General features: G+C 38.5%; 1 protein-coding gene across 1 annotated transcript in view; it reads left to right on the top strand.

Annotated features, from left to right (window-relative positions):
* CPED1 (cadherin like and PC-esterase domain containing 1) overlaps positions 1-17,046 on the top strand; it is a 276,366-nt gene extending 259,320 nt beyond the window's left edge. Inside the window, exon 22 of the mRNA XM_023513225.1 lies at positions 15,015-17,046. Within this exon, the coding sequence (XP_023368993.1) occupies positions 15,015-15,227 (213 nt within the window). The 3' untranslated portion in view covers positions 15,228-17,046. The remainder of the gene's footprint in view (positions 1-15,014) is intronic.
* The last annotated feature ends 8,051 nt before the right edge of the window (positions 17,047-25,097 follow it).

Raw genomic sequence — 25,097 nt, 5'->3', positions numbered from 1 at the left:
CGAATTTCTTCCACAAAAAACAGAGCCTGTATCCTATTTGCAAAAACTTGAAACTTACAAACACAAGGCCAAGTGGTAGTGGCAAAGGGCAAGAAGCAATGAGCTTGCTGCTGAGGCAGGTCAGGGTTGCATTGGCCACAATAGCCCAGCCAATGGTTACAGAAAATGGGGACTTTGAAAGACAACAGATAGATTGGTTTTTTAGGGGCGGAAGCATCTTTTAAAGATAATCTATTTATTCATTTATGTTTACAGAATATGTCTTCAATTCACATTTGGGGGGAAGATCTGTGTTTCTTTTTCAGCTTTAGTGCTCTGAAAGTCTACAAAGGAAATGCCCTTCATGATTTAAAAAACAAAATAAAACAAAACAATTTCCAGAATGGTTCAAATTAAAAATAAAATATGCCCTTCCCACATGATTGCATTGCATGTATCTCCTGCCACAATGTCAACTGACTAACACTGGGAGTCATGAGATCTTAAAACCACAAAAAAGGCTCTTTGAACACTCAGCACTAGAATTTTGGTAGTTAATTATCACTAATAAAAACTAATCTTAATTTGCATAGTAATGATTCATGCAGGTCAGGTAAAATTATTTCACTTATGTGATTTTATGGGGTTTTTTTGTGAGTAATCATCATGTACAAATTGCTTTTTCTTAACTCTCTTTCAAATGTATCCTGTCTTAATGGCAAGCCATGCAGGTCTCCCCCAAATTATACAGCTGATTCCTCATGTTTGAGGTAAAATATGCTTCTGGGAGAATTTGCCTTTCCAGTTACAACATAGAACTGATAAGATCATTTTTCCCAACTGACTCTCTTCATGATAAAATCTCTCAACTCATTCATTGCTTAGGCATAAGGATTGCTTAACTCTTAAACAATTTGTACCACCTAAACCTCAAGAAGTCTCTGGAGCTGACATTGATATTTTATGATCTTCCTAAACCATCACCCAACATCTTAAACCACTGAGAGCTTACTTCCAACAACCAAAACAACTCTAAAACTCTTTGTAAGGGATGGCTTGATGATGAATGGAGCAAGCCAGGAAAAAGTTGATCACTAGTCTTGTGCAAAATACATGAAGGGGAAGAAAGTCTGTTGATAACTTTTATTTTCCTCTGCATTCATCTTATGAGATGGGCAAAGAAAATTTACTATAAAATAATAGGAAGAATTAGAAACAATTATATTAGAACCATAAGAATTCCGGCTTAGAGGCCTTGTATCTTCTGGTGTTCAACTACACTATTCCCACAATAGTTTCAAGGATGCCTGAGAAGGATTGGTTTAACCATTAACATAGATCTTCATGTTTCCTCTCTGGTTTGTGGTCAGAAGATTCTAGAGTAGACATAACAATCCTGCTTCAGTGAGCACTTGTGGCCGCAGATGAGATTAAAGGTCTTGAGGTGTCTCTTTCATCTGTCACGGCATCGAAAGAGAATACATTGCCAACGAGAATCCATAAACACTTTCTCAACTGGTGTGCATCAATTTTGACTAAAATGTTCCTGCTGATTAGAAAAGCAGGTGTTTCTTTTCAATGGTGAAAATAGAATTTTATTGCCCCGATGTTTACGCAAGACAGAAAACAGGATCCAGGTAGCTCTTGCCCAAGAGAGGTTTGGATCATGCCTTTAGTCATGTGGTAAACATCTCCTGTGAACAAGCTAAGACCTGGAAAAGATATGATAATACTATCAGCCCAAACCGGCCTAAAGAAGGGGACAATCCACACCAATTGTTATGTGATTGCTAATTACTGTAGTAGGTTGTATAAGCTTCACATAGTATCTTTCTTTTCCAGCAAATGTAGCTACAGCTTTTGACACAGTCAACAAAATTAGTACTGGAATCACTAGTACTAATTCCAGCAGGTTTTCTTTGATTTTGGCATAACAGAAAAAGTAAGAAGGGAGTTTCAGTTCTTTGATAGAGATGGCTTCCCAATATTAATTAATCTTAATATTATAATCTTTATTATTTAATCTTAACTAACTAAACAAAAATTATTTGGCCTAGAAGTAAAGTGTTTTACTTTCTCCATTCAACTTTGAAAGTTTGCTATCTAAACACAATTTAAAAAAAACTTTAAATTCATCTACCTAAAAATCTGAAATAAATAATGAGTTTGAGGGAAAAAAAATGACTGAATTATCCAAATGTAGTTAGCTAATATAGAAGAACCCAGAAGTTAACTATCAACATGGCCATTTTTATTCATCATTTTTTAAAATTAAATCATAGTTGTGTACATAATGCAATCATGGGGTACAATGTGCTGGTTTTATATACAATTTGAAATATTTTCATCTAACTGATTAACATAGCCTTTGTGGCATTTTCTTAGTTATTGACTTAAGACATTTATATTCTACATTTAGTAAATTTCACATGTACCCTTGTAAGGTCCACTGTAGGTGTGGTCCCACCAATTACCCTCCCTCCACCCAACCTTCCTCCACTCCCTTCCACTGCTGCCTCTCACCTTTCCCCATATTCTTGGGCTATAATTGGGTTATAGCTTTCATATAGTATGGCCATTTTTAATATATTAGTAATTATAATTTAACTTATAGTTAAATCATATAGTATAGTTCTTGGGTTATAGCTTTCATATAGTATGGCCATTTTTAATATATTAGTAATTATAATTTAACTTCACAGATGTTTTTAGGTATTCTTTACAAGCATTATACTACTGCTATAAAATGGGTTAGGAGAACATCTTTATAGGGCTCTCATAACTATCTCTAAAGGAACACATTCCCCCCCAAAGAATTAATATTTTCTTTAAACTTTCTTCCCCTCTGGTATTCCCTAATTCACTCCATCACACTACATTTATATAGACCAGTGCTCAATTCCCCAGGTACCAAGTTCTAGGTTCTTATACATATGAAATATTTTTGCAGGTTTTTCCCCTGTTCTCCATTCTGGTTGCTTTGACCTTGTTTAACCATTTACTTAGTCATCCAGCATTTATTTATGTGAGTCCAATTCTTGAGCCAAATGGTGATACAAAAATAAATAAAGACATTCTCTGCCCTCCAGACATTGCAATCAGGTTCAGGCTTAAAAACCCTTATTATGAAACAGTATGTTAGGCAGGATGTTGGTGATATGTAGAGGTTATTGTAATAGTACTAAGAAGAGTGTTCTAAGGACTGAAGGGACCATCCAAGTTGATTGTTGAAGGATGAAGAGGGAGTAGGTCAAGATCACAGAACTCGTAGGGTACTAGAAAATGAGTAATAAGTAACAGAGTAATGCCAAAGAAAGGTCATTCCAGCTCCATGGGAAAATGTGAACCAAAGTAGCTGTGAAGTAATCTGATAGTCTCAGGATCAGAAGCAGTTCTGTCTGCTGTAGAACAGCAATTATGAGGGGGGACTGGAAAACAGCAGGTGAGGGCCCAGGCTCGGTAACAGTTTATACTCAATTCTATACAAATGGAGATGTTCTCAAAAGTTTTAAAGAGAGGAGTGAAATGGTCATGTTTTAGTTTCAAATGATTAAGACTGATAACCTGAGGAGGGAAGACTTTAAAGGACTATATCAGGAAAAGAAGTTAGGAAATTTTTTTCAGAAGTCAGGTGAGTGATGGCAAAGGCCTATTCAAACCAGCAAGCAGGAGACAGACGTGGATAAATACAAGTGCTGGTAACAAATGATAATATCTGTAGATCTTATCTGCGGCATAGGTCAGAAGAATCAAAGACGATTCCTAATTCGGGTGACTGATTAGAGATCTGAACTGGCGATTGAAAGGGAAGATAGTGAAAAGGTAACAGCTTAGGAAAAGATGGTAAATTCAATCCTGAATATGTGTTCGGGATGCACGCAGGTTAGGAAGGTGGGGATCTCTAAGAAACAGCTGGATATGAAAGTTCAAACTTGCAAGATGGGTAGCTACTGGAGATAGAGTTAGGAGTCCTCAGAAAATGAGTCATTGTTGAAACCATGAAAATAGATCATCTGCAGAAAGAAAACAGATGAAAGAGTTGAGGAAGAAACTCCCAGAAACACCACTGTGTAAGCAAAGTTTGGAAAAATAAGACCATTTGAATTTAGAGCATAAACAGCAGAAAACGCCAGTAAAGCGTAGTGCCACAGGAAGCCAAAGAGTAAAAGTCTGTAAAGAGGACAGAGGGGTGTGGTACCAACACGGTCAAATGTAACAGGCAGAGCTGTTGAGGTCAGAGTTTCAAAATCCTCTTGATTTTTGGGAGGTCCTTTCTGACCATCTTAAGAGTAGTTTCAGTGAAATATTGAGGAGAAATTAGAATATGATAGAGTGTAGAGGTCTAGGAAGTGACAAAGAAGGCTGGTAAAACCTTTCATCAAGTAAAAATAAGAAAGGGGGGAAGATATTGGACTTAAAAGAGGAAAAATTTTGGCATGTTTATGAACAGTAGTTGAAGAGTCAATAGCACAGGCTATGATAAAAGTATAGGAAGGAAGGAGCAGGGTGGGGAGAGGGTCTCTCTCTCTCACACTCTCTTCTTAATTTGCTCTAGGCTACTGTTAATATTTTCATCTCAGAGCCTCCAGTTTCAACTACTCAACTGTATTCTTCTTGCCACAGCAGGAGAACGTTCCTGTTCTTCAAATCTGATGTCATTAAAAATCTTTCAATGGCTGTGTCCTAAGGAGGAGTCACAGAAGCTTTCACTGCCTCCCATTCCTCTACTCCTTTCTGTAGGAACACAGTTCCAGACAGTTCTCTCTGTATAAAATGGTTAGTGCTCAGGCCATCATCAGCAGGTGAATTCTAGCTCTACCAGCTGATTCGATTATAGATCAATGCCAGGCAAGAATGAACGAACGCACTGGTCACGAGGGAGCCCAGCCTTTTCTGAGACAATCTGAACAAAATCCTGTTCAAATAGAGCACCCTATATTGAATGGTGGTAACACCAATTAAATTGATTTCCCTCTTAAGAAAAGTGACAGATTAAAAAAGAGAGTATCTATCCCTTTATGTCGAACTGCTATTATTTATGACTCCACCGGGCAGTTGGACATCCAGCCTTTGAAGTGCTAAATGGAGAATGTCCGTGTGGCTAAGGGAGGTGCTGACCCGCTCACCATTTCATGCTCTTTGCAATAAACTCCATGCCTGGGAGTTTACTACCCACATGTAAGAGCCAAACTCAGACAGACTGGGCTTCTTCCTGTATCTTTCCTACACGACATTTTAATGCTAAAAGCAAGTTCTGTAGTCTGAGAACTGTTACACAGTATCCATCTCCGTCTTACAGATTCTTAAATACTGTTACTATGTAAAATGATCTCAAAAACTCCGACACTAAAGAAATTGTTGTTTAGCTTAGTCTTGCCCAGTTTTCCCTCAACATTTTTGAATACAGAACCACTTTTCCCTTGTTAGTCATGACTATTAACACCTCATTAAACACACTTTGAGCAAACTGGCACAGAGAGTAGGGTCTAAAATCGCCCCTGCAGTACAGGCTAACCGGGGCAAATTCGCCACAAGCAATTCTCTTCTCTCTTTGAAACCCCAAGAAAAAGATTTAAATACATAAAGCCATTCATTCCCTATGGAAAAAAATAGAATAATAAGAAATAGCTCATAATAGACTAGAAATCTGAATTGATTTTATAAAGTTTGACTTAGCTGGAAAGGAAGTAACAACTTAAAGTGCCCGGAGAGGAGAAACGTCAGCTGCGGTGAGGCGCCCTGCCCCACAGATCCTTTCAAAGGTTCAGAGCCTGAAGGAACCAAGTGCAGAGGAAGCAGGTCTGAGGCACAGGTCCGAAAACAACGGGTTAAAAGTTTATGTGCAGAACTGGCAGACCCCTGAGTCCATTACCCAAGCCCGGGAGGTCAGTAACCTACATTCACATATACTGTATCTTTTCAAATTGAAATACGGGAAGTCTGGACTCAGAAACACGTCTAGTTAAGGACAAATTAATTTAGAGACTGAAAACAGAAAGATTAAGGTGAAGTTGGCACCTAACAGGGGATCCCTAAGCGTCTCAGCAGACCTCCCAGAGCCCAGCAGAGAGGCACGAGCCACCGCACACGGGGGGGCGGGGGCGGGGGCGCTGCAGAACTTTCCTAACACGAAACTGAATGGTGTGATGAAAGATATTTTTGAAAAGGGCATAGTAGCACTGAGTAAACTCCGACAGTGAAGTCAACAGTTGGAAATGTTGGTTCACACAGATTTTTTGTTTTTCAGTTTTTGACCAGGGCTGGGTTTAAACCCACCACCTCCGGCATATGGGAGCAGTGCCCTACCCTTTTGAGCCATAGACGCTGCCCAACACACAGATTTTTTTTGAAGTAGCCTTTTGGTACCTTAATCTTTTCTTTTTTTTGAGACAGAGTCTCAAGCTGTCGCCCTGGTTAGAGTGCCGTGGCATCATAGCTCACAACAATCCCCAACTCTTTCACTCAGTCAATCCTCTTGCCTCAGTTTTTTCTATTTTTAGCACAGACGGAGGTCTCACTCTTGCTCAGGCTGGTCTTGAACTCCTGAGTGCAAGCGATCCACCTGCCTCAGCCTCCCAGAGTGCTAGGATTACGGGTGTGAGTCACCATACCTGGCAAGTATCTTAATCACAAATAAAAATTTTAAGTACAAGAGAGATAGATGGAAACAAATACCTGTGAGTAAATGTCTTCTCTTTAATCAAAGCATAGATTCCAAGATCCAATATATACATCTAAACAGGGCAGGGTAGAAATTTTGCTTCTAATCAGACTAATGAAAATCATCCAAATAGTATCAACAATGTAGTAATGTGGGTCAAGTGTGGTGGTTCACCCCTATAAGCCTCGCAGTCTGGGAGGCAGAGGTGGGAGGAATGCTTGAGGCCAGGAGTTTGAGACCAGCTTGAACATTAGTGACAACCCATCTTTACAAAAAAATAGAAAAATTAGGTGGTGCAGGCCTGTAGTTCCAGCTACTGGGGAGGCTGAGGCCAGAGGATCACTTGAAAGCTCAGTAGTTTGAGCCTGCAGTGAGTTATGATGATGCAACTGCACTCCAGCCCAGGAGATAGAGCAAGAACCTGTCTCAAAAGAAATAATAATAATGACATAAATATTGGGCCACTAGGGAAACTAACTTTCAGATAGAGGAGTTCGTCTCTAGGGAACTGCGTGGAAATACAAGATAGAACCGACAGTTTAATATTAAATTCATAAACTTCTGGTCAGCAGCTCCTTATCATCAGTCTCTGCACATCAGAACAGAATTTGTTTCCAGAGCCAATGCTGAGCTCCATCTAGAAACAGGCATTACAGAGGCTCAGCTATCAGAGTAAGAAGGGTTAGGGATTAGAGCAGGGTGGGAAACAGGCAAATGCTGACTTCAAATCTGGAAACATCAAAACAAAACAAGACTCATTTCGAAAATTTTCATTTTACCCCTAATCCCTAGCATCTTTGACCCATTCCAAGCTGGACTCCCTTCAAAGAAAACACAGTTTATTTCATGTGGCCATAATTAAATATTTGGGAAGTAGAGGACGAAACGAAAGAATTCTTTATTATCTGTCAAAATTGCACGATGTCCTGACATGGAATTATGAATTATAAGCACTGGCTTCTGGCTATTATTTGCCACTTTATTTTCATTCCAGTGCTGTGTATTCTGAGGCTACTTTTTCAGCTGGTCAGAATTTTGTGACTAGATCTTGGATTGCATGCCATCTGTAGAATGACTTCATCCAGTGAAAAGTACTGCAGTAGTATATATTTATCTCAAAATTCTACATTAGCACATTTCCCTGGCCAATCTCCTGTTTTCCAATCTCAGAAGGACATTACCTTCATTCCTCTTCAGACACCAGCCATGATCCTGAAGAATGTGACCAGAGCATCCCTCTAATCCAGTCTAGGGCAATTTTGGAACACTGCACCATGAAAATTGTTTTCTATTTTGTTCTGTGGATCTGGAACCACATCAGAAGTTCCTTAGGGGTTATTGAGGGCAAGATAAGTTGGAAGAAAGGTATTTGCTTGTAATCTGCCTGACACTCTTCCAGTTCACCAAGCCTCCTCATTGGTACTTGCTTTTTGAAAATTAGTTATTTCAGATGCAGCAGTTAGCTGACATGGTAATACACTCATTTGAATGACTACGTCAAATCACTTTTGAGTCCTGAAGGTCCATGTGTTTAGTAAAAGTTGCAATGTTAGTTTGCTATGTAATTTATAATAGCTTTTTTGTTTGTCGGTTAAGTTTTACAACAGCCACTGGCCAAAACCAGTCAAGTTGAATTGCAGCCATTTATATGCCTTCTAAAATGTCTGGGTGCCCAAGTTTTTAAATGTAAATTGTGGAAAGGTCTACAAACATAAACTCAGAGATCTCCTAGTATTTTAGAAATGAAAGTAAAGTAAGTTAACTCTCCACACCAAAGCAAAGAATTTCAATTCTTATAATGCTGAGTCACAGGAATATGTGATCACTTAGCTTATAATAACTCTATTTGTAACATTTGATTTCAGCTCTAATATTACACCTTCCTAAATTTCTATAGTTAATATGTTAACAATATATAATTGTTTTGAAACACTGCACTCATCACTGGAAAGTCTATTCCTACATGTAACTTAATATAAATTTGGACATTGCTACGGCAAAGTAACTTTTATTATAAGACTTGTAATTATAGAACAATCCTGATCTAACAGATGATCACACTTTATGGAGATCAACTGTCCTTCACGATCGCTTTCTGATATTAAATATTATTTGATGTAGCAAACTCACAAAAAGAAAATAAACACAAAAGTAGAGTTACTTCAGATAAAAGTAGCAAAAAAAAATAGCATTCAACACTTGTATTTAAAATAGTCTAAACATTTGCCAAATTGTATGCATGGTGTGTTATTAACCATATAGTTAATACTAGTACCTTTGCTTTGAGATAGATATGTCTCATTTTCAGTGGTCAAGTCCTGTACTCAAATTTAGAGAAACATTTGGAAGTGTCAAACGATTAGAATTTGTCTCGGATGAAGGTGACCACTTTGCACAAACCTCTAAGGCAGTGGTTCTCAACCTTCCCAATGCCGCGACCCTTTCATACAGTTCCTTTCATACAGTTCCTGTGACCCACAGGTTGGGAACCACTGATCTAAGGCCTTTGTCTCTGTTTTAAGGCCTAAATCTTTCACTGATGTTTTCTAATAATTTATGTTTGTCATTTACTTTTATTATGGTGATGAGGACCCAGCGGTAACCAACATTTGTATTGCTATCAGCTCTCTTTCAAAGCCACATGGCAGTTGAACACTTTAGTTGGATTTGAATAACCCCAAATGGTCCTCTGATTTTGGGAAGGACCCAAATGGGCAGATTTCCATACAAGAGATCAAAGGAGAAAGCAGTTTGCTCTTCACTGAACAGGTATCCAACATTTCTCCTTGGCATGATTTAAAAATGTAGCTAACTTCTTTTTTTCCACTTTAGAGTAAGTTAAATAAGATAATATTTTGAAACTCAGAGATTGAGGTTTGACAGCAATGCCAAATACTAAATTTTACAAATAAGTTCAAAGAAATAACAGCCGTGTGAACAGATTATCAGGCCCTCCATAAATTCGCACTAAGTCTTTTTAATGTACTCAGGAACTATTCATAACACGAAAACAACACAGTGCTTGGCCTTGGGGGGTTGGTCTCAGACAATGTCTTTGAAGTCATTTCATTCTTGTTCTTACTTCAAGTATCTTAGACATGTGTCTTTATATAGTCCCCTCAGGGCTAGGGACCATATCTGAACTACTCCATGTGTTGCCTGATGCAGAGAACTCTGAAGGTCGAAAGATAGATATTATTCGTGAAAAGAAATCATTCCATTTTACCAGATTCAGCCTCATTTTGTTTCACTTCTGCCTTTTCATTACAAAAGAATCATGTACATTCTTGTCCACTATAAAAGTTAAAAAATAAGTAGATACAATAACACCAAAAAATTCTTCCCTCTCCATTGGAAATTCTATTAGCAGTTTGGTACACTGCTCTGTTTCATACGAACATTCTTGGTTTTAATCCCAAGCAATTAAAAGTATTAGGCTGTCAGCATTCATGGTCACTGGACTTACTGAGAAATATTTAGAACTATCTTATCAAACGTTTAACATTTTAGGGACCAGTGGTTTTCATAAGGTTCATTTTTAATTTGCAATAAGAACATTCCTACTCTATTTGGGTACTGAGTTCTGCTTAGACTCAGGCTTTAACTCATATTTTGTCTTCAAGTTCTAGGAAGTACAACGTATCAGGTTGCTGTCACAAAGAAATCTGTGGTCTGAATTCAGACTAAAACCCAATCATAGAATAGAAGGTAGGAGGAAACGTACTTGCCAGTCTAACATATTGGGTGTGCAACAGCTCCTGTCCTAGACCCTGTTGGTTCAGGTCTCCGGCCTCGTGACAAGGGCAGAGGAACACACAGACACTGTCCATACGATGCATGTTACCCCGGGTGACCTGACTTTGTTCCCTGTCTGCTCAGGCTGGAACTCTAACCCTGTCGCCAGTGTCATAGGTCCTCCCCACGGGGGCTTCACATATACTTTGGGATAAACCCACTCCTGCAGGCTCAGTGCTATTCCAGCAGACTGCCACCTCGGACACAAGCCACAGTGACTCTCCCTGCTCTGTGGGACACACGTCCTCAGGTTCCCAAATCTGCAGAGCCACGTGCAGAGCCTTACTCTTTCCCTCTGCGTATTCTCAGCCCCAGGGTTTCCAAAGCCTGAGATCCAATGAGTTATACCGCTGAGCAAAACACCTTTTTTCAGCTTTTGTTTATAGTTACTTGGGTTACCATGAAACTCAGGGAATCTCACCTTCTAAAATGTGAGGCTATGTTGTATCTGAAATTGATTAGAGAGACATGGTTTGGGTTCCATTTCCAGATGACTGCTGGCCCTCTTAGTTAAACAAGCAGAGATGCCTGCCCATCCTTGCATTGCACAGGCCCGTTCATGACTGAATCCCTCAGCTCAAACCTGGGATCCTCCCAGTGAAAGATATAATACTCTTCCAACTGCCTTCTTTCTCCTGCTCCTGGGAGATTCTGAATAGAGCAAACCAGTTGCCCCTGGGATTTAGAGCTCATGGACTATGGTAGGATGAGTATCACTACCACTGGCAAGCCCTCCATGCTCCCCAGCACACACACACACACACACAGGGCAGCATTGTGGGAGAAAGAAGCAAAGCCTTCCTGGAAATTCAAGATATCCATTTTGGCAAGAAAGCCAAGGAAACATTCAGCGATGATGGTGACTGTCTGAGAAATTTGTATATGATGGAGGAGAAAAAGTTCCCAATGAAACACGTGAGAGGTGTTAGGGCCAGAGGAGGCCTCTGCAGCAGGGAGGAAGCCCAGAGCTCGTGACAACTAACACTGCATCTGCGGCCAGCAGGAGAGTGACATCACGATGGGGCATCACGATAGACTCAATACACACTGACAAATACACATCCAGAACTGAAAGTCTCCCTTCATCACTTTTTATTTTTCTTTTTCAAATGGTCTTGACTATTTCCCTACATTTATTATTTAATATGTATTTTAGAATTTCTTTGTCATGGCCCCCCACCCCCCATGCTGCTGTGATTACAATCGGAATAGCACTTTAGTTAACTTGGCAAGGTTTGACATGGCATGTCTTTGCATTTGTTCATATGGTTTTTTTTTTTTTAACATCTCATTCAACTTTCCATATATTCTTTACCTGCCTTCCATAGATCATTACTGAACTCAGCAGAGTTATTTTAGTTTTGCAATGAGATCTTTCTTCTAATATATTTCTCACTAATTGTTGGTAGACTATAGATGTGTTATACTAGGTTTAAACATTAACTTTATAATATCAAATTATTTTTAGTAGGCTCCTGTGAGTTTTCCATTGTTTAATCATGCAGCTATACATAATTCCTTGGTAATTTCCTATAATGAAATATTTCACAGGACTGAAAAATGTGCATTTCCAAAATAAATAGGATATGGTAGTGGTATAATACTATCAGATTCTTTGAATGCTCCTAGATTCAACTCACAATAGCATTTTGGAAGGATGTTTTACATCTATATTTTGACAAATCAAAATTGAAATAATTATCAATTTGTCAGCTTTCAGGATTCAGTATCAGGGTGAGAGTGACTGGAATGTGAATTAGAAAACATCATTTTGGATAAATTCCTGCAAAAGAGTCTTCACAGGAAATGAAACGAATTAAACATTGCTGGGCCAACCACAGATGTGGGTGTACAGGATTCAATCCTCAAGAGCATCATGGGAATGCTGACCCAGAGGAGGCATTAGCCTGGCCTGTTCAGAAGCTGAGGGAGACCCCGTTATCCTGTCTTCCTTTCTCAGAGGTCAACTCAGTGGTCTCTGAAAATAGAAATAAGCCATCAACCCTCCCACTGAGAGCTGAGGAATTACTGACACTACTCCCGAATGGAAGCTCCACACTTTGGCAAATACACTGGAGACAGGGGCCTGTGTGTCTCCCACGGATGGATCAGTCTGAGATTGTCCTAAGCATCTTCACTAGCATTATCCAGCATCTGTAATGCAACATGAAATTCCATGCTAAAATCACACAAAGAGTAAGACGACATTTAAAGAACTATAAGCTTCTGCACTGGGATGGACTTTTTCCTATTATACATGTAATTAGTATGCAGACCATTGGGCACTTGCATAAGCCAGAGCTGAAGATAAAATTATGTAAACAAAATTAACCTTATTTTGGCTTCAGAACACTGGAATAATATTGTTTCAAGGTTGGATGTTATATTTATGCTTAAGTGTTTCCTTAAATAAACTTTCTGAAGAATGTTCACTAATCTCGCTATAAGTGAGTACAAACCTCCTCCAACAGGGACAAAACCTTCAGGAAAACATTGGTCCCCCCCTCCTGCCTGTCATAGTTAGAGCTCTGCACAGCCAAATGGGTGGAAAGAGCTGCCCAGAGTGGAAACTTGCAACCTCCACACCAGGAATATTAATCAGCGGCGAACTGCAAACCGAGCTCTAAATTGCAATCCGTAGGGATTCCTTACCACAACCTGCTGATTTCACTGGATTTCTTAAGAGTCACTCGATCTGAGGGCCTGATCAGGAAAAGTCAAACCTCCCATAGCTGCAAGAAAATAATTCATTTCTTTGGGGTTAGCAGGGTGTAATTGGTTTTAAAAAACATATGGCTAATTTTTTTCTTCAAACTGTGAATAGTCTCAAAATTATTATGATTATAAAGTAATTCACATTCATGTTATTAAAAGAAAAAATCAGGACCAAAGGTTATAATGGTACATTTTAAATCACTTATAATCCCTCTACCAAAAGGTTACTACTGCTAACATTTTGGGGTAGAGCTTTTTATTCAAATAACTCTTCTGAAAGGATTCATGTTCACTTATAATGTCATTAAAAATACTTGTCTTCCAAATGGAGAGCATGTAATTTTTAAAAAATAATCTGAATTCATTTTTATTAGAACTGTTTTCCTTGCACTCTATTATAGGAGATTGAAAAATGTTACCTTAATCATTACATAGGGCGGTCATAAAAAGTTCGTGTGCATTTAAAATAATGTACAATTTAAATTTGTACACAGGCTTTATGGCCACCCTGAATAGCATCAAAATAATAAAAAAAAAATGTGAAGTAGCATCGCTTTTCTTAGTCATCAACAATGGTTTATGTGTCCAAATATTGACTGAAAGAGTTTTATAACAGCATTAAAATCATGAATATATGATTTGTTATTTATTTATAAAGATACCCAAAACATCTTTACTAGCATTTTGTCTCCTTTCTTGCTTTCTTTTTCTACTTCCAAACGTCCCTCACAATCTGTCCTTTGGTTCCCACCTCACTTCTTAGTGCTAAAACCTGAATTCTATTAACCTAATGATTAAAACCAATGATAGGAGTTCACCAGAACAACTTTTTCAAAACAGACAGACTATGAATATAGGTTTTTTTGTTTGGATGAGTATGAACATATAATTCATAAAATAACCATGAATAAAATCACATGAAATTAGTAATACATGTTGCTTCTAGGGAGGGGATTGAGCAGCTATTTTTATTTTTAACTATTATGGGCACATAATAGTTAATATACTGATAGGGTACATGCAACTTTTTGATACAGGCGTACAACGTGAATTAATCAAATCAAGATAATTGGGGTATCCATGGTTTTAGCCATTTATCATTTCTTTGTGTTAGGGACATTCCAGTTCTACTCTTTTTGTTATTTTAAAGTAAAACCTAAACTTACTGCTGGAAGGAAATCTTTTATATATGCTTTTATGCATTATGAGTGCTTGTTGATACCACTTACTCAAAAAAAATTTAAAGATAAATCATATTCACACATATATCTACAAATACACAAAGTTATTGAGTTGATTGGGGATAGATTGCTACTCAGATTCCATAATTTACTAAGTGACTAGAGAAATAAAACCATTAACTGTAAACGTGTCAGCTTGTGGGTCTGCAATGGAAAAATATTTTTTTCTTTTCTCTGAAAAGTTTCTGTTTCTATTCCATAGAAGGGTGCTACGACAGGCTTAGGGCACTAGGTTTGAGTCAGTGACCTTGTAACAGCACCCCTGTGCTTTCTCTATTGTGGTGTTATGTCGGGCTGTGTGTCAGCGTGTTGGCCTAAACACAGTGACTCACTCACACACACATACACAGAGGGCAGCGTGCTAGGAAAATCATCTGAAATTGTTAGTTGCTTTGGGGGCAGCTGCCCTGAGCTAAGAAAAGTAACAGAAAGTTGAATTTCCATCTTGGTCTTTTTTGAGGGATACATTACCTTGGTTCTCGGTTAGGTAAACCATATTCACACGTTTGGGTAATATCTGAGTGTCAGCGATGCTGTTTAAGGACCACAGATAGTTTCATTGTTCTATACAGAGCTCTAATGTCCTGCATTTTGCCTCACTATTTTCTTGCTTTTATTTGCAGGTAGTGAAATCAAAGTTATCCAAAGACTATCACTTTATTAAAATGAAAAGATCAAGGAATCATATTGTGGGAAAATACTTCAGCAATCAAAGCAAGCAACAGCAAGACTCTGTACCAAATTTTGAATCACCATATCACGTCAGAGGTCCCATAAATCAGGTTTGTTCTGAAATCCTTCTCAGCAGGATGTGTGAGAGTAAAAGGATGGAGTAGACGCTCTGCAGGAAAACTGAATTTAGCCTCGGAGACAAGCCACTGCCCCGGGCAGTGGGCCGGGAGCCAAGCCTGTGTACCACATGCATTTTGGATGGATCACACGCACGCATGCACACTGATGCACACGTGGTCACCAACGATGCACACGTAGCTAAAACAAATTAACAATAACACTTTTCTTATAGCTTTATAAAGCCGAGGTGTGAACTTGAACTCCACTTTGTTTCAGAGTGAAAGACAGACCTAGAAAAAGGTTACTTGAAGTATAATTATAAACCAGAACCACTGTGGGCCAGGTATGGCATTGTATTAATAAAGAGAAATAAAGACACTTGAATTACGTAAAAAACAGGATAGCGCTCTTTAGTTTGTGTGACCATCTCCATAGATACATTAATGTTGAAAGGGGGGAAAGCAATTACATTCCACTTGCAAGCGGAGGTTGTGCTTATGATTTCTTACCAGGAGAAAAAGTGGCATTTATGATGGCCTAGGCTTTGTGATCGAATGCTTATGAGAAACATTTCCTCCTATGTTTTTAAATTTTTCATAGTGAAAGGGAAAGAGCAGGAATGCTCCTCAAGAGAATGTGAAGAGATTCTATGAGACATACAAAAACTAGAATAGTTTTTAGTTAAAACACCAATGTATTGAACTTTGTACTCCTTGTGTTTTCCATAAACATTCCTTTCTGGTCCTATCTGTGAACTTGCAAGGGTAAGCGCAGTCTCAAATTGATGAAATACATAGTTTTAAAGTAAGGAACAAAATGTAGTTACTTGTGTATTACTTTAGTATGTTTCATTGATGATATTTCTTAAGAAAGCTTTTTGTGCCATTATAGCCCTATGTAACTTAAAATTACCATTACATTTTATGTAAATATTTTTCCAAGGATTATAAATTCTCAAATTGATAGGCCTATTTTTCCCCAAAACATTTGTGTAGAGCCACAGGGAGAATTATGTTACTAGTATCTGTATTTTGACTTTCCAGAGCAACTGTATCTAATCCAAATTGAGAGTAGACATAAAATTATTTTTCAATTAAAACTGTGGCGTCCATATAAAACATACCTAATTGTCGTGTTTAGAACTTTCTCTTCTATCTCTTAGGTTTATAATGATAAATTTCCTTATTATACACACACTTTGTTGTGAGATAACACCTCACAGTTACAATGGCTTTTAAAGAATTATTTTTCATTTTTAGGAAAAAAAGAGACCCAAGAGGGTTCATTCAACACATGGCTGAAATTTCCAAATGCACAAATACCTCAATTTCACTGCAATATGAAAAAAAAAAAAACCTACTTTGATAAGTTTCTTCGTATGAATAGCCACCTCCTTTAAATACTCTATTTTTATATATATTTTTTTATGAAGACGAACAGGAATTTATATTTAACTATCTTAAATTATATTTACATAAATGCAAATACAACTTGATAGAAACAATCCAGACGTGCATCTTACAGATGATAGATTTTGAAAAGAACGGTACAGAATTCACGTTACATATGGAAGTCTTTCTAGTGTCTACACTTCAACGCAAGCATTGTTTTTAGGTTTTCAGTGATTTTTTTTTAAATGATATAAAACACTGCCAATTCATGCAACCCTTCCATCATCTTTTAACTTATTATATCCCTGTCACAGTATTACAGTCACTGGGTATTTCTTGTCATTCACTTTCCACCTAATTGTAATAACCACCTGGCTGAGGCTAGCCTGGCATTTCCCTCTTCACCATTGAAATAATAATGGATTTTAGAAACGATTGTAATAATGTCATTAATAAAGTCTTCCTGGCAATAGTCTGTGTTCAGAGTATCTTTTATTTTCCTTTTTACTGGAGATGTACAACCACACAGTGACCACTTGGCAAGGATGTTGCCATGTGGATTCAAGTATGGGAGTGTGGTTAAACAGGATTACTACAGGGCTCCTTCCAGCCCTGAGGGTCTCTAGTTTATGATCAGAACTCCCTACTCCACAGTGACTAAGGCTTTTGCTTTTAAAGATAAGACACTCAAATGCTGGGGTTCGTTTTAATTACTTCTTAATTGAAATTATACTTTATTTCTCATAGGTGTGTGTGTGTGGATGTGCAAAAGTGTTTGTATGTGTTTAGAAAGTTCCGAATATCAGTGGCGAAAAAAAAATAGGAGTAGGCATGTTAACATATTTTTAGGTGTAAAAGTTACAGGAAGTATATTATTTTTGGTAAGAATTTATTAGTATGCAATCCAAACTAAACAAAAGAAAACATTTATAGTATTAAAAGTCAAGAATAACTGGATAAACATTTCCAAGCATCACTGTTGACCTAGTGTGTGGGTGTTTGTGTGTGTGGGTCAGGGGGTGTTAACGGCACGGTGTACTATGTACCAAGCCACCCAAGTAGGCAAATAAGATCCTGTACAGACATGAAAAAGAAGGGCTCATCATTGCCTTCTCATTGAACTGACTTCGAGGTCATTCAATTTTCCTCGCGTTATTTACCCATGTGCCTAGCAGAACAGTAATTCCAACTGAGAAAGTGTTTGAAGAAATGACTAATTTTTGAGATGGTGTTTATGGAGAAAAAAAAAATAATGCTCTTCTGCATCTGAAGTTTCTTCTTTTCGTTCCATTTCACTGAACAATTCCAAGCAGAAAGACAGAAACGCGTCAAAAATTATGTCACTCAATAAAAGTTACTTCAAAGACATAATGGCTGGTGCAGGGGGTGGAGTGTCTGAGGTAGTAAGAAGGTTGGTGCCTAGATAGCTAATCACGGTTAAGATCCCATTAAATATTGCCCTACGGGGTCCTTCATTTGATTAAAGTCTGAAACAGTCATCAATATCTAAAATTTTTCTCCGAATTTTCATCTTATAAAAAAATTTAAAAAGTCACCAAAATTAGTAGTTGTGATTATTGTATTTAAAATGACCAAACATAACTAAGTTCGCGTGAACCTATAACTTCAGAAACAGGTATCTAAGCACAGAACGAAAGCACAGCAGATTCTACTATTTCAACTGAATCAAGGAAAATTGCTCTGAAAAACGTTACTGTAGGTCTTTTTTTTAACGTGTATTTAAAGTTTAAATGATTTTGATTGCTCTTGGAAACATATTTGGAGAGATCACTTCAGCTTAGGAGGATGAACCAAAAGTTGTCAGAAACCCCCCAAATGCCACGAAAGACAACAGGATACTGCCGTGTCCGCAAACCAGATTTTATATTTGGCAGGGCTTCCAAGGTTTCATACTGTCACAGAGCCTTTTATCATGTTTTTATTGCTGCCGTAACTGCTATTATCAACTTCCATATTTCCTTCATGATTCATTCGCTTGGTGTAGGGGGCTGCAGAACTCACTTTTTTTCTAAATGATATAGACCATGCAGTCAGTCCTCCTAAAATGGTATTCCATTTGTTTTCTTTATGTTTTCTGAAATAGAAAGAATTCACTTTATGGCTCTATTAAATGTCAGATCGCTATGCTTTAACATATTTGATACACAATCAAAATATTAATTCTTAAAATGTGTCAAAAGTATTTAAAATCTTGTCTATTTGTAGTATAAATAAAAATCAATACTTAAACCACAACTGATAGTAAGGACAAAATAAAAGCAACCACCTTTAGAAGAAACACTATGAAGAATTCCTACAGGGTGGTAATACTGAAATAGATTAGGTTTTGAATTTGATTTATTCTGACTGGCATTTTCTCCCAAATCTGTAACATTCTCTACAAAGAACTGTTTTCATTTAGTATTTTAAAATATTTTTTCTGAGCCTTTCTGTAATATATCTGGGGGAAATATTGCATTATAGATTGTGTGATGAACAGACATTTAATATCTATCCAAGATTTTTTGTTTGTTTGTTTTTTGAGACAAGAGTCTCACTATGTCGCCCTGGGTCGAGTGCCATGACAACACAGCTCACAGCAACTTCAAACTCTTGGGCTTAAGCAATTCTCTTGCCTCAGCCTCCTGAGTAGTTAGGACTATAGGCACCCACCACAATGCCTGGCTATTTTTTTGTTGTTGCATTTTCATTGTTGTTAAGCTGGCTGGGGCCGGCTTTGAACCCACCAGCCTCCATGCATGTGGCTGGCCCTGTAACCACTGTGCTATGCATGCGGAGTCTAACCAAGATATTTTCTTAGATGATTTATATGTAGCATCAATTATTTTTTTATTATATGAAATTAAAAAATCATACTTTTTATTACATGAAAATGTAATTCTTATGAAATTTATTTATTTATTTATTTTTTTATTTTTTTTTTATTTTTTTGAGGTGAAGCCTCAAGCTATCCCCCTGGGTAGAGTGCCGTGGCATCACACTCACAGCAACCTCCAACTCCTGGGCTCAAGCGAGTCTCCTGCCTCAGCCTCCCAAGTAGCTGGGACTACAGGAGCCCGCCACAACGCCTGGCCATTTTTTTTTTTTGGTTAAAGCCATCATTGTTGTTTGGCGGGCCGGGCTGGGGATGCAAACCCGCCACCTTAGGTGTATGTGGCTGGCGCCTTAGCCGCTTGAGCCACAGGCGCCGAGCCATGAAATTTATAAGATGTTTAGATATATCCTAAAATCAAGTATTGGTAAGTCAGAATTCAGAATCAACATGGTTTCAAAAATACAAAATACATTTAATTGATTCTTAATTACATAGTGACTTATTTTATGAATGGCTGAAGAAATGCACCAATTCAATGCAGGTTTAATGCTAAGCTAAACAATTTAATAGTGATAGTATGTAATTTATTGATATATGTTGCTGATTGTATTTTCACTTTTTTTTAATCATAAAATTTGTTCAAAATCTGTAGCTTGAAATCTCAGTGTTTGGCATCAAGGTCAATACTTTGTTTTCACTCTTCAATTTATTTGAAGTTTTCCTGCTTTTAAAATGAAGTCTTTAATTTGAATTTTGGAAAAAGTTTTAAAACATTAAAACAAAGCAACATAACATCATAATATAATCATACATCCACCAATCTCCATTTACATAGAAGAGTTTTCTTGGTTTCCAGTAGATCTTTTTACTCTAATAGCTGGAGATGGATGTGGGGGTTCAGAATTCTTGTACATACAAAGTACATGGATGATGGCAAATGCCATCCTTGAACCAAACAAACCTACGTGAGTCCATGAGACCCATCACCATCGGAGGGGATGAGAGAGAGGCTCAGCCTGGGCCTTCAGTTCCTGAACAGACTCTACCCCACTGGGCTCTAGGATGGGTACGTATCATAAGCACTCTCCAGCTGCCTTTGACAGCTCTTGGACATCTCTTCAAACCTTTTCTTACTGTCTAAAGTCACTCAGGAGGATCTAATTCTGAAAGAAAAAATAAATAATAATTTTAAGTCTTTATTAGACCAAAAATGAAAATTTGGATCAGCCAAACGGCAGGTGAATGTGACATCAGTATAATCTGTCTTCTAGAGAACTAGAAATAGCACCCCATTTTTTTTTTTTTACTAAACTGTTTTCTTTGCCCAAGAGATTGTCTCCTGGGACAATTTGTGCTTGTTTTTGCCTTTAAAATGAAAACTTATGCAGTATATTTTCTGTGTACGTTTAATATGTAATACAAGATACATTTTAAAGCTTACATTTTTATGTTCTCCTCCTTGCCTTAATTACATGTAACATGAAGCTTATGTTTTAATGGGCATGAGCTCTCTAGTTTTACAGTATCATAAAGACTTTATGAGCCTTTTGTTAAAAATCAGTGCCTATGTCATTGGCAGGGCATGGAATTATTTGCAGCTACTTCTACTTATAAGGTACAATTTTGTCTAAATTAAGAATAGTGTGGGGGGACAGGGGATGGAATCAATGCCCTGGTAGCATAACATCAGTTTAGGCATCAAGTGGCACAGATTGGGTACAGCCACATGTGTACGCCCACGGGGAAAAACCTGGTCTCTGTTCACACTTGCCTCTAAGAATACCCATTTCAATGGTTCACATTAGTTATGCAAAATCAATGGCATGTTTTTTAAAAGGGTGTGGATGCAACCCTTAGCACAAGTTATTCTTGCCAAGAATAGGAGTAATTTCAATAGGATGGAGTTTCCAGGGCCATGTTATTGGTAAACAGTCGGAGCTCTCTCTTGGCTACCTATCTCAGAAATAAATTGATACCTTCCATGAATTATTTATAGATTCTGAGATGAGGCTGATACAGACATCGCATCTCAGGTTTTTATTTCCCAAAAGAATGGGCAATCTCAAATAGGAGATTGGCTTAAGTGGTGTTTTTCTGTTTCCTGAGGTCATCATAAGTCTTTGAAGTACCGAGTTTCTTGAAGTCGATTTCTCTTCCAATAGAAGCATCCCTGGGCAGTCATCTTCAGTAAACTGTTATAAAATACAGTGAAAATAAATGCCTCTCCTTCTCCACTGATCATGGACTTGTTACGCTGCCTCTGTAGACAAGAAAATCAAAACTGCTGGGCTAAAACCAAGCCTTCTCTGGTTTGCATCTGAGCAGGGTGTGTATCAAATAAAGGACTTGAAAACAGGAATTCTGGATTATTTCAAACAAAAACTCATTCATGCTGTATAAATACACACAAGTGTATACATAAAAAATGTGCACACAGAGTGAAATATATAATAAAGTACCAAATGATCTTATAACCATTGAATTAGTTCCTTTAAAACACTCCTTTTATTTTTGATTTATAGCAGGATGTAAAACCTTTAGAATAACAGGTTCTATACCTCTGGATGCCTCTGCCAGGTGCTGGTCTGGACATGTGCGGAATGTGGTTCAGGCCTCTGCCAAGCAGTGACAGAGCTGGGAGGGACTGCTGGGGAGACGTCTGCCAGGTGCTTCTCTCAAGAGGTGACAAGTGACCAAGCTGCCAGAAATCACCCCAATAAGAAGATGCTAGGAAATACTGGACTACAGAGTCATAAAGTCTCCACCTTTTAAAGCTATAGAGAACTTGGGGTGGGGGAGAAGAAAGCTGGCATCTCTGTACCCTGCTGAATATGTGGAAGTCCCTCTTAGCAGGATTTCTGCCACAAACTTGGTCTCGCTGCCCTTTTCTTCTCCTCACAGCTTTCCTTACCACCTCTGTCCTCCTGACCACTCTGATCTCCTGACCCTCATGGAGTCTTCCCACTGGCAGGTGCTGAGACAGATTCCTGACCCAGTCCTATAAGCTGTGGCAGAGGCCTCCACTGGGTAGCAGACACCAGAACATTATGTTGATGTGTAAAGGCCTCTCCCCAGAAATCTAATTGCTATTTGGCCTCCACCCCCTTAACTGGATTGATCTCCCTTTTCTTGTGAAGTCCATGGTCACTGTGTCCGTCTCTGTCATTGCACGTTCACAGTAGAATGTAATGTGTTGAGTTTATCCCACTCAAACGGAGCTTCTGTCATTGCACGTTCACAGTAGATTGATCTCCCTTTTCTTGTGAAGTCCATGGTCACTGTGTCCGTCTCTGTCATTGCACGTTCACAGTAGAATGTAATGTGTTGAGTTTATCCCACTCAAATGGAGCTTCTCAAGCTTAGATTAACCCTTTCATTTTTCTACTATGTCTTATGCAGAGTAGGGCCTCAGCAAATACTTGTGCATGACTTCTCAGCTTGGATGTCATCTCTTCTAGGACTGTTTCTGATTCCCCAAACAGTATCCTTTCTTTGTGTTCCCTTTGCTCACTACCAGAGCAGCCTTCCCTCTTCTCTCTCTCCCTCTCTCTCAATTTCAGAGTAGCTGAGGGTATAAATGATTAGGTTACACTGTTTGCATTTGTTAGGCCAAGTTCAAGTTGAGTCCAGCCCTTCCCCTGGGGAGTGTGCTGTATAGCCTTACATTAGGTGAGAGTTTACCAATCCCCCTTTCTCCTCTCCCTCAACCCCCTTGAACTTGCATTTTTCTCTCATGCGGGAATATAGTTATTTATCCATTGGTGTTATATTAGTACTGCATCCATTGGATACTTGCTTTTACATTCTTGTGATATTTTACTAAGAAGATGGTTCTTCAACTCTATCCAGTTTAATACAAAAGATGTAAAGTCTCTATCTTTTTATGGCTGAATTGTATTCCATCATATGCATATACCATAACTAGCATCTCCAGAGAGCTCGAATTTTTCTCTTTGTCTGTTTGTGTGTGTACTCGCTGGAACGTAAGCTCCATGAGGAAGGGACTGAGATTTGCTTTTTTGTCTGCTTGGTTGATTGTGTTTATTTTTAATTGTTTTATTGAGATATAGCTTATCTACTGTGAAGTTCATTCATTTAAAGAATACAGTTCAGTGGTTTTTAATGTGTTTACACAGTTTTGCAACCTTCATGACAATCTAACTTTAGGATGTGTCCATCATCCCCAAAAGAAACACATCAGTCCCTTTTCACCCTGACCCTCTTCAGTCTTTCAGCGTCCAGACTTTGGCAACTGATTTGCTTTCAATCTCTACGGATTTGCCTCTCCTGGATGTTTGCTAGAACTAGGATCACGTAGTGTGTGCTCTTTTATGTCTGGCTCCTTCCACTTGTATCATTGTTTTCATCTTTGCATTCTCAGTTTAAAACCAAATTGCCTAGCCCGAGAAAGACACTCAATTCATTTTTATAAAATGAAAAAATGAAACGTAACATAACCAACTATAGTGTTTTCCAGGGTTAGAAGTTGTGTTCCCAACAGAAGTTATCTAAAAGGCTTTGACAAAGCATCATGTTAGAAATAGCATCACAGGCTCGGCGCCTGTGGCTCAAGCGGCTAAGGTGCCAGCCACATACATCTAAGGTGGTGGGTTCGAATCCAGCCTGGGCCTGCCAAATAACAATGACGGCTGCAACCAAAAAATAGCCAAGCATTGTGGCGGGCGCCTATGGTCCCAGCTACTTGGGAGGCTGAGGCAGGAGACTCGCTTGAGCCCAGGAGTTGGAGTTTGCTGTGAGTTGTGATGCCATGGTACCCAGGGGGATAGCTTGAGGCTCTGTCTCAAAAAAAAAAAAAAAAAAAGAAAAAGAAAAAAAAGAAATAGCATCACAACTTCCTAATCTCCTCTTAAGTGAGCACCAGATATTTGTCCCACTGTGCCCTGTAGACCAAGGTGGGATCTGAAAGAAGCAGTTGGAGAAGATGTGAGCTACATAAGAAAATCTCCATCTTCGACCCACTGTGAAGGCTGTTGGGAGCTCAGGCCTGACCCCGGGTGCTGGGCCCTCCAGCCTGCTGTTCACACACATGATACAGGCCTCCTCTTTGCTGTGCCTGACTCCGGGCTCATAGCAGCAGGGGCAGATGCTCTCTCCACCTTATCTAAACTGGGAAGAATTGGATGAAGGCATACCTATGTCCAAACAAATAACATCTCAAACCTCAAGCCCTCATGTGGAGACTGAAATTTTAAGAAAAGACAAACTATGACACTTTTGTTGGGGAATTTCAGGTATCAGCTAGCTAAAAATGGGGTTATTGGAGGAAGAAGGGGACAATCACATAACTTCTCATAAAGATTCTGCCATTTTCACACCAAGAGCTAAGAATCATGTTGCTGTCCCATTCCCAGCTATCGGCTAACTGGAGCTCCCAGCGTGTGTGAAGATGCCCAAGCAGGCCCTGACCTTTGGCGAGCACACCAACAGGAGCATGGCTCCTGGTCTGCGCTGACATTTCTACTCCCTTCTTTGTCTATCCTGCTATCATCAAATGCAATATTAACATAGCATCAAAATTCATTTTCGTCTCATAAATCTTTTAATTTTATATCTAATAAGTGCTTACAGATGCAAATCATGTTTAAATAGAAAGGTATTATGGTTAAAAGAAGTATTGGCCATATTGTAGTAATTTTGCCAACAGCTGTTTCAAGTTACCGTATGTG

The sequence above is a fragment of the Otolemur garnettii genome, unplaced genomic scaffold (assembly GCF_000181295.1).
Source record: "Otolemur garnettii isolate 467f Iridium unplaced genomic scaffold, OtoGar3 scaffold00037, whole genome shotgun sequence".
Taxonomy (NCBI): Eukaryota; Metazoa; Chordata; class Mammalia; order Primates; family Galagidae; genus Otolemur; species Otolemur garnettii.
Note: the sequence above shows the minus strand (reverse complement) of the source record. Positions and strands in the feature narration are given on the sequence as shown.